A 10,658-nucleotide genomic window follows, 5' to 3' on the forward strand; every position below is an offset into this window, starting at 1 on the left:
AGCAAGCACGCGCACTCCGGAGACTGCCACACAGCCGGCCAATAGCAGCGGTTCATGCGTACCAACACCAATATCCAATCGCCCGCCAGAGCGGACGAACGCCGCAAGCAACAGCAGAGTGCAGGTGATAGAGTGTAGAAGTGCAGAAGTGTAGAAGTGTAGAAAGATCAAATGATCGAGCGCACGTGCAAAAGATCCTCACAGCTCGCAATTAGGTTAGGAAATAAGCAGACTCATTAACCAGAACACAGATGCATAAAGGTAACGAGCATCAATAAGTTTGATATGTGCTTATAACAAGCAGTAAAAAGCCTGTCTATGCCTGCAACAAAAATGGCCCGAAGGCAGTTCGCAGAAGAAAATATGCTCAAGCAAAGCAGGAACGGCAGATCGGACACGCACGCTTGTACTCACAGAGAGAGAGAGAGAGAGAGAGAGAGAGAGAGAGAGAAAGAGAGAGAGAGAGAGAGAGGGAGGGAGAGGGAGAGAGGGATTGATTGATTGATTGATAGATTTGTTATGCCTGAGCAATGGCTAAGGGGCAAAAGTGTATAAATGTAGTTATAAACATAATTATAAGCTCTCAACAAAATATAACGTAAGATTAACATATTATACTAATTCTAACAAAACTTAAAACTAACAAAATAGTACCGCTTGAACACAATAGAAAGGGAGGAGACCGATCACTCAGACTCTGACAAAAGCAAAAACTCGCGAAGAAGACTTTTAAAAGATGCTATAGATGCTGCCGATGTGACTGTATTAGGAAGTGAATGCCAAAAATAAACAGCGGAAAGATGGAATGAATTTCTGTAAGCCACTGTTCTGTGAGCAGGAATATGGAAAGTTTAAACAGATAATTCAGCAAGACGATTAGATCGCTTGAGTGATGGATCAGGAAAGGTAAAAAGCTCAGACAAATAGGTGGGCGAACGCATGTGTAGAATACGATACATCTGGCAACCGAGAAAATAATGCCGTCTATTCTCAACAGAAAGCCATCCCAGTTGTCGTCTATACGGTGTGATATGGTCATCACGCCTAATATCGAAAATATATCGAATACAACAGTTAACTAGTCTTTGCAATTTGATGTTTAATTCTTTGGTCAGGCCATGATATACGAGACAGCAGTAATCAATGTGAGGTAAAATTAATGTTGTAACAAGTTTGATTCTAAGTTGTTTGAAAAGAGAGTTCTTGTTGAACTTCAATTTGTTCAACGCATGATGAACTTTCTGTGAGATAAGCGAGATGTGTCTCGTCCATGATAGATTAGATGTAAAAATAACACCTAAATTTCTTACCTCACAAACGAATGGTAAAGGCGTGCTGTTTACAACAATGGGTGGAAGACGACTGATATCAATACTACTTATGTGCGCTTGACTGCCAAATATAATAACCTTGAATTTTGCAGGGTTAAGCATGAGACCGTTAGACGTAGCATAGTCAGAAATAGCATTAGCATCTAACGAAATTAATTCCAATGCACGTAAGATGTTGGAAGGTAAGCATGAATAATAAATTTGAATGTCATCAGCAAAGATCATATGCATCACATAACGTAATATTTTATATATATCATTGATGAAAAGTAAAAACAAGAGAGGACCAAGTACAGAGCCCTGTGGGACTCCTGATGAAGTAAACAGCCATTCCGAAAGATTACCAGTGTCATCAATAACCGCTTGAGAACGACCTGTTAAGTACGAAAAAATCCAATTAAGGACAGCATCTGAGAATCCAAGTTCTTTAAGCTTGATGAGCAACAGCAAATGGGGAACTGTATCAAACGCTTTACTAAAATCGAAGAGTATCATGATGGTGATTAATCCATCATCAATGCCCTGTTTAATATTAATACTCACACGTAACAGTGCTGACTGTGTGTTATAGCCCACACGATATGCAGATTGTCTGGAATTTAAGATGTCATGATCATGTAAGTAATCAAGAATTTGAGAAGCTACAATCTTCTCACATAATTTAGAAAGTTCAGACAGGTTTGCAATCGGTCTCGTGTCAGACGGTGATAGAGGTGTTCGAATTTTTGAGAGTGGACGAATGTAGGCTTTTTTCCATTCAGACGGAAACACAGAAGTGTCCAGAGATCGATTCATCATGGATGTTATTAAAGGCAGGATGAAAGGCAATGCAAGACGTAGAATGAACAAGGGAATTCCGTCTACACCCGATGCAAACGAGTGAAGAGGTTTTTCGAATAAAACCTTGGATACTGAACTCGACGAGATGGTAGAAAAGACGAATTCAGGGCGATCAGAGGGACCACTGATTGAAGCAATGGCTGAAATAAAGTTAGAGTAAGTACAGATCGGTTGAGCGTTCGTAACAGATACATAGTATGTGTTTAACTTGTCAGGCGAGAAGAATTGCAAAGGAGAAGCAAAAGTGGATTTGGCGAGTCCAAGCCGAGCAAGCTCTTTCCAGAGTTTAGCAGGATTATTGACGCACATAAGGGAATTAAAGTAATATTCGCTCTTAGCTCGCCTGATGTCAGCATTGAGCTTGTTACGGAAAAGTCTGTAAGTGACATAACCTAGGAGGCTATTAGCACGTTTGGCACGCTTCTACAACTGATCACGAATACGTAACTTTGCCATCAGTTCCGAGGTAAGCCACTTTACAGAAGGCTTCTTAATTTCAAGGACACGAATAGGGGCAAAGACGTCAAGTGCACCCAATAAGCTGACAAATAGCACTTCGCACAAACGGTCCACGGCGGCATGACAGGGTAACGAGTCCAAGTTGGCACGTACAGAGTCAGCAATGGAACGAAGGTAATAACAAAACTTAGAACCATCGATGCCCCTATAATACCGTCAAGAAATAGTAGATGATAGGCAGAGTTTGGAATTAAGAGACACAGACAGCACAAGGAGATCATGACCGGCAATGATAGGACACTGAGATTTAGAGAAGGACTTAATTTTTTCGACATCATCAATCACGAACACATCAAGCCAGGAATCAGAAGTCGCCGAGAGAGAGAGAGAGAGAGAGAGAGAGAGAGAGAGAGAGAGAGAGAGAGAATGAATGAATGAATGAATGACCTTTATTAGCTTTCTCAGCTATTTTTACATACTACATATTTATACATACAACAGAACGTACTCTTTTAGCACACGTTTGAACATTTTTAGTTCTTCGCATCTTTTAATTTCGGCTGGCAGTGCGTTATACATTTTTACTCCTTCATAGAAAATACTTTTTTGCGCATTTCTCGTCCTACGAAACACTATTGCTATATCGCCGGTTTGTCTGGTTTGCCTATCAGTGTTCTTTCCCACTAATTCTAGACGGTCTTTTATTTGTGCCGGTAGCATGTTGTTCACCGCTTTAAAGATAAATGTACACACATTATAATATAGCCTCTGTCTTATGAACATAAACTGCAGCGCTTGCAGCATATGCTCCACTTTGGTATATCTATTGCATTGCAGTATGACTCTCATAGCTCGATTTTGCGCTTTTTGCAGCCTGGTTAGCTCCGTTTCACTCATGTCAATTAATAACGTTGCACAATACTCAAAATGAGGAGCTATGATTGTCTTATATATCGTGCATCTGGTATAAGCCGATATATAACTACCTATTCTATTAAGAAAACTCGTTTTTTTTTCCTATTTTCTTTAGCATATAATCACAGTGATCTCTAAATCTAAGCCTATCGTTAATCATTATACCTAGGTATTTCATCATTTCGACACGCTCTATCTCAGTTCCGTCTAAGCATGTCAACATAATATTACCTCTTAGCTCTTTTCTTACACTTCTAATTATCATATATTTCGTTTTCCCTGCATTCATTTTTAACTTATTTATATTCATCAGAGAGAGGAGAGAGAGAGAGAGAGAGAGAGAGAGAGAGAGAGAGAGAGAGAGAGAAAGAGAGTTTGATTGATTGATTGATTGAGCTTTATTAGCCTTCTCGGCTATTTTTTACATAAAATATTTTTAAATTAATTCCTCTACATATATATGAGGTACAATATATTCTCTTAACCTACGTTTGAAAGGTTCAATTCTTTCACATTGCTTAATTTTTATCGGCAGGGCGTTATACATGTTCAAACCTTCATAAAATATACTTTTCTGTGCACTTCTCGTCCTGCGATATTGAATTCTAATATTCTCAGCCTGCCTCGTTTGCCGTCCACTCACATCTCCTACTATTTCTATCCTATTACTTAAATGTTTTGGCATTATGCCCCTTACTATCTTAAAAATAAAAATACATACATTGTACATTGGCCTCTGTCTTACATTCATAAACTTAAGGGTTTGCAGCATCAATTCTACCTTTGTGTATCGCGAGCATTGCAGTATGACTCTCATGGCACGGTTTTGTGCCACTTGCAATCGATTCAGTTGCGTCTCACCCATGCCTATTAACATCGTTGCGCAATATTCAAAGTGAGACGCTATGATAGACTTATACACAGTACATCGAGTGTACGCCGATATATCATTTCCTATTCTATTCAGAAAACTCACTTTTTTCGATATTTTTTTAAACATATAATCACAGTGATTCTCCCAACGGAGTTTACTATCGATCATTACACCCAGATGTTTCGCTATCTCAACACGCTCAATTATAGTTCCATCCAAACTTTTTACTATTATGTCTGTTTTATTTCTTTCCTTATACTTCTAACTATCATATATTTGGTCTTATCTGCATTCATTTTTAACATATTCACATTCATCCATTCTTCAAGTATACCGAGCACCATATTTAGTTTTATTTCTAATTCCTCACAACTTTCTCCTGTTACACTTGCGGTCGTGTCATCTGCAAATAATCTAAATATACTTCCCTCCGGACAGACTTTAACTATATCATTTATATATAAAATAAACAATAGAGGTCCTAATACTGATCTCTGTGGCACGCCATATACTGTCTCAATTATTTTAGAACATATATCATTGAATCTAACTTAAGATAAATTTCCATAAACTTGAAGACAGAAACCACTAGTAGACCTTCTATCTATTGGATAATTTCCCCAGTCTGCATCAGCGTAGCCTGTTAATAACTCGTTATTTGCTTCTCTTCGATAAATTAACATGAGATCAATGGTACCTTTAATGTATTTTAATACGCGTTTAAGACATATCCACAGGTCATTGCTAGCACAATTTTGAAACCGAGACAGAAAAATTATACTTGCGCATAAATCCAGTCTGGTACCAATCATAGCATACATTATACAGCCAATAAGTTTCCTGTTCCAAATCGGCACTCTCCGACTTATCCCTCTATAACGCTAATAGATTTACATTCGGATCCATTGGTGTGCTTACACTGTGACAATTGGACATGTTAAATTTTTCTAATACTCTTTTGAGGTACTGAGTCTGGTAGTAATTTTATTGTTTAAATCTTGTTTTATGTTGATACCCAAATAGCAACTTGCAAGACCTAGATCTTTCATTTTAAATATCCATTTTAATTTTTCAGTTTGTTTATAATAATGTCCAACATTAGACTTGTTCCAGTGCAAAAGATCATCAACAAACACAAGTACATAAACTTTACAGTCGGCTTTTATATAATAGTATATGCATTGATCACTCTTCGTCCTACTGAATCCCTGACTCAACATGAATTCATCTAGTCTCTTATATACCAACATCTATGGGCCTCTTTTAAGCCGTATAAAGCCTTTTGCAATTTACCAAGTTTATCTTTGGGTACATTAAAATTTTCTGCCAAAACTACATAAATCTCCTCTTTAATTATGCCATTTAGAAAAGCACTACAAACGTCTAAGTGATATATTTCCCATTTATTTTTATTATTAATAGCTAATAATGTTCTACACTAGTTATCTTTACCACGGGTGAATAAGCATCACAATAATCTGAATCTTTCTGTACATAACCTTTTGCTACTAATCGTGCTTTAAAAAGTATATTTTCATTATCTCTATTTTGTTTTACCTTGTAGACCCATTTGGTATCAATAATTACAGCCTTGTGCTATGGCCTTTTAACTAAGGTCCAAGTGTTGTTTTCTGTGACCGCTGTCATCTCCGCTTTCATCGCCTCTTTCCATTGATACGCCTGAGGTAACGACAGAGCCTTTTCCAGTGTTGCTGGCTCTTCATCTTTTATCGCAAGATAACAGTGATACTCTTCTACAAGTTTCCTAGGTGGCCTAGTATTTCGTTTTGGTCTTCCTTCATTGGTTTAAGGGTCTAAACTCGATACGGGAGTTTGATCATATTCTTCTATCTCTTCTTCTTGTTCTACAGTCCGATCTTCAGTTTCTTCAGTTTGTCTTTCTTCAGTTTGTCTTTCTTCTTCAGAACCCTGTGTCTCGCCATCTGACATTTCTTCAGTTTGCATCCAGAGTTTCTTACTCGAAACCGGTGACTTTCCAGGCGCAAATAAAACTTCTCGTTCCACTGAGAAGGTTTTTTTGGTCAGGATAGTAGATTTTTAAAGCTTTTTGTGTTTTCTTCATAACCAACTAGGAAGCCTCTTCTACTTTTGCTGTCCAATTTCAAGCGTCGTTGTTTTGGTATATGTGTCCATACTTCAGCACCAAAAGAGCCTTTCAGCGAGTAAATGTCGAACCTTTTATTAAACCATAGCTCATACGGAGTTTTCTTTGCAATTGAGCTGGTACCGGTCCTGTTCAGTACAAATACAGCTGTGTTAACAGCTTCAGCCCAAAGATTCTTCTGTAAGGATTTTTCTTTTATCATCGTTCTTGCAGCCTCTACTACTGTCCGCATCTCTCTCTCCACCTTTTCGTTTTGAGCTTGGGTGTAGGGTACGGAAGTTTGATGTATAATCCCATGGTCTTCTAACATTCGCTTTACCATATTATTTATAAATTTCCTACCATTGTCGATCCGTAATGTCTTGACTTTGGTTCCTTGATTCTGACACATAGAAAAGAATGATTTTAATTTTGATGGGACTTGACTCTTTTCTTTTAGAAAATAGACAGTGCGAAAATATGTGAGAAGTCATCTTTCAACAGAAGAAAGTACCGCGAGCCTCCCAATGATGTTTCTTCTAAAGGACCGCAGACATCGGCATGGATCAGCTCTCCTGGTGAACTAGTCATGTTTTCACTACTTGGATAAGGTTTCTTGCAATGTTTGCCTTCAATACATGCCGTACAGAAGTAATTTTTAATACAAAGAATAGGTATGTTATTTTGAACAAGAACCTCCTTTACATGAGCAAAGTTTTGATGTGCTAACTTGATATGATAACGAAACAAATCGCAGTCATTGTTACAGACATTGTTTGATACGGTTTTCTTGTTATTAACTTTCAAGTTCGACACTTCCGTATTTACATTAGTAGTTGCATTTGACAGTGCTTGCTCAATCCTATTGAAACACATCTTGAACATCCTGCCCTCACGTTTTGCAATTACAATAGTTACATTATCTTTAATAACTTACAAGTATTGTTATCTGAGATCATATTCAAATTTTTGTCTAAGGCACTAATAACTGAGAATAAGTTTACTTTTAAATTCGGCACAAACAGTACGTTTTTCACTCTACCATTGACCATTTATTTCCGTCAAAAGCCTTTAATTTAATGTTCCTTTCACCAACTACTTTAACTTTGGTGCCGTCGCCCAACTGGACCATATGAGCATAGTCTATTACCTTATAGTTCTCAAAAAAATCTTGATCATTGCACATGTGATGTGTACACCCGCTGTCCATGTACCAACAGTCACCGGATTGATCAAGTGCACTTGCCACTAAAGCTGTGATATCTTCCTTCTTCTTCTGATCTCTAGTATTTTCTTGTCCCCTTTTGTTTTTGTCCTTTTTCTTGAAGAAACAGTACTTAGCAATATGACCAGGTTTCTTACAAAAATCACAATATATGTTTCTGTAGTAATCCTTGTTGCGGTTGTGCACGACTATGCGATTAACAATATCACACTTACATACGCACATACACATATTTACATAATTACGAGGCGGCATAACTTCAGGCGTCTTCGGCGCCTGTGATCTCGGTCCGTAGCTTCCGCTACCTTCGTCTCCTTTCCATCAAAACTAGTCGTAGCGGTTGACAAATAACTTGATTGGTGGGGACGAGCAAATCAGCGGGCGGATCTAGGATCCACCAATCGAGAGAACTAATGTTTTCGATAACGCATTAGCGGGGAGCGCGGCTACCGCGGCGAGTCAGTCAGTCTGAAACGGTAGAAGGATATAGTCCATTTTATACAATCGCGAAGACTTATAATACGAACACGATCGTATACGAACACGAAACAACTTCGAGGCGTTGTCGATAAAACACGCGATCGCAGTATATGCGAACCATAAACGATCACGAGCGCATTACAGTGCATCTCAACTTGTACAGACATGTAAATTTGTATCTGAATATAGTGAAATAAATAACATTCAAAAACACGACGTAAATCTTAGAGGATTTACGGCGACACAGAACAATCCTTCTTCAAATGTCCAGTTTTGCTACACGTAGAGTATTTTAAATTGGTACTATAGCTCGACTCACTAGTGCAGTAGATACTTCATTGCTGTTCGCTCGTTCCTCTTCTAGAAGTAACCTCGATATCAGTTTTTCAAGTGTCTGTTTATCTACCGGGGCGGATTCCCAAACGGATCTAAAGTGTTTGTATTGGTCCGGAAGTGACATGAGAATCTTGGTTATGGTCATCTTATCAGATATTTCTTCTCCGGCTTGTTTCAATTTAACCCGGATTTCCTCGATTTTGGACAGAAAATTAAACATCGACTCTTGATTAAACTCTGCTGTGAAAAAATTTTGTTGAAGAAGATGAATACTTACAGCAGATTCTTTGTCGTAAACAACCTTTAATTTGTTCCACATATCATGTAAATTCTCGCACGACATGATGTGCAAGGGAGCCATGTTCCATCCGCGTAACAATAACTTCCTGGGCTTCGGCATCTTGTTTTAACCATTCCGCTGCTGCTTGATGTTCTTCAGGTTTTACTTTGACTCCTGACACAATGTCGAAGAGTCCACGCTCTTTCAAGGTGATGGAGGTTTCAAATTTCCAGACAGGCCAATTTTCGCCGTTGAATTTTGTTACAATCGCGGCAGTAGTTGTCGCCATTTTCTTCTTTTTCGTTGCGTCTTCCCACTGTGAGTAAGGACAACCACATGGTTGTCTAATACACTCACGCCGGTATTACTCAGTTTCACCTGCAATCTATAGGCTCTCTGGGCCCATAACTTGATGAATAGTATGGTTTTTATAACGCAATACGCCGTATATTGCAGGGAAGAAAGTAATTTATTCTTATAATGAAACACAAGAGTTAATGGCAGCGAAACGACGAAAAAGAACAGTGAACACATAACATATAGATAGTACGCTCTGCTGAAAAACATAAGACTTTTCACTAAAACTAAAGCCGCATTCTCATTTGACGAGTAAAACCTTTATTGACGTACAACCAATAGTTATCATTAACTTACCTGCAATAAATATTTCTAAAAATCACTTGGTAACGTAAGCAACTCGCTAAATAATTGCGGGAGCGTGACCAGCTTTGTTTGTTCCAATTAATATTCGATATTCGCTCGTCTACAATACTCGGTACGGATTACGAATCGGTCCTTCATGCTACGCAACTACGCAGCGACTCTCTCGCGGTCTCGTCACGCTTCCCCTTCGCCCTTCGTTAGCTCGCAAGGGTCTCGGATTGGCTCGTCCTCGAGTCCTCCTATTGGCTGCCGCGGACCGGCAGCGCCGTCGGGAAGTTCGGCGGTAGGTCCGAAGTTATCGGGGAGACTGTGGTAAATCGCTTACAGTAATCACGACAATTAACGTAGATACTAAATTTTTATCAAATTTTACGGGAGACCAGTGGCAACTTTCTACCTGTATAGATACATGTATAGATACATGCCTGCTTGTGCAGATACTCCATTGAAATAATTATATTTATTCCTAAAAATTTTTATTATTGTTGATTTCTACGGTTGACAGATACTTATCATATTTGTTTTCTTATTATCTCGATCGTTATGAAGGTTCTAAGGTTGAATATGCGCAAAACGTTTGCAGAATATTTATAAAATATTCTTGAAATATGCATAACATATTGTAGATACTTTAAGAAAATCACGAAATATTCTATAAATATTGCAGAAAAATTTCTAAAAAATTTTTATTAATGTTTTCCAGAATATTTATATAATGTTCCAAAATATTCTTTAAATATTCCTAGAATAATTAGGTTGTTTTCAATATTTTTCCTAAAATGTTTATAGATTATTTTAAAAATATTTTTAGTCCAGTCGGCACGTCGTTAAAAATGAAATAAATCGACTAATTATTAGGACAAAGCTGCAAAAAATTTTAATCTTTTTATTTGAGTGTCAGTAATGACATAAGTTTTTGACCTCCCCCGTGGTGTGCTTTGGCCGCCATCTTGGAAGAAAGGGGTGGAAAATCGGTTTTTCGCAAATATCTCGGTTTCCATTAGACTTAGGCTAAAATAGTTTAATGCAATATTGTAGGGAATTAAATTCTCTGCAAAAAAAGAAGTATAGGTTTTTTTCCTACGACCAATAGTTTTGGCGTTAAAACCGGGAGGAGTAGGATATTTTTTGTAACAAACGGTTTTAGCGAC

The 10,658-nt window shown here is 38.0% G+C and overlaps 2 protein-coding genes across 2 annotated transcripts; one reads left to right on the plus strand and one right to left on the minus strand.

The window, feature by feature from the left end:
- The first annotated feature begins 540 nt into the window (after positions 1–540).
- LOC143894378 (uncharacterized) lies at positions 541–2,731 on the plus strand. The gene is made up of 6 exons (XM_077400571.1): positions 541–1,150; positions 1,424–1,513; positions 1,602–1,948; positions 2,093–2,327; positions 2,387–2,549; positions 2,631–2,731. Exons 4-6 carry the CDS (start codon positions 2,257–2,259, stop codon positions 2,709–2,711), a joined length of 315 nt encoding a protein of 104 aa, XP_077256697.1. The 5' UTR covers positions 541–1,150; positions 1,424–1,513; positions 1,602–1,948; positions 2,093–2,256; the 3' UTR covers positions 2,712–2,731.
- A 1,294-nt stretch (positions 2,732–4,025) lies between these two features.
- On the minus strand, positions 4,026–9,325 carry LOC143894376 (uncharacterized). The gene is made up of 2 exons (XM_077400569.1): positions 8,548–9,325; positions 4,026–8,216 (listed from the first exon to the last, which is right to left on the minus strand). The coding sequence occupies exons 1-2, from the start codon at positions 8,962–8,964 to the stop codon at positions 8,208–8,210; spliced, it is 426 nt and encodes a 141-aa protein (XP_077256695.1). The 5' UTR covers positions 8,965–9,325; the 3' UTR covers positions 4,026–8,207.
- Between the last annotated feature and the right edge of the window lie 1,333 nt (positions 9,326–10,658).

Source organism: Temnothorax americanus, unplaced genomic scaffold (assembly GCF_048541705.1).
Source record: "Temnothorax americanus isolate GAGA-0224 unplaced genomic scaffold, ASM4854170v1 Scaffold139, whole genome shotgun sequence".
Classification (NCBI taxonomy): domain Eukaryota; kingdom Metazoa; phylum Arthropoda; class Insecta; order Hymenoptera; family Formicidae; genus Temnothorax; species Temnothorax americanus.

Bases quoted from the DNA above. Each gene is read 5' to 3' on its own strand.
- LOC143894378 (XM_077400571.1), top strand. From the start codon at position 2,257: ATGGTAGAAAAGACGAATTCAGGGCGATCAGAGGGACCACTGATTGAA. The intron at 2,328-2,386 runs GTAAGTACAGAT...TTAACTTGTCAG, and splicing joins ATGGCTGAAATAAAGTTAGA to GCGAGAAGAATTGCAAAGGA. The intron at 2,550-2,630 runs GTAAGTGACATA...CTTTGCCATCAG, and splicing joins AGCTTGTTACGGAAAAGTCT to TTCCGAGGTAAGCCACTTTA.
- LOC143894376 (XM_077400569.1), bottom strand. From the start codon at position 8,964: ATGCCGAAGCCCAGGAAGTTATTGTTACGCGGATGGAACATGGCTCCC.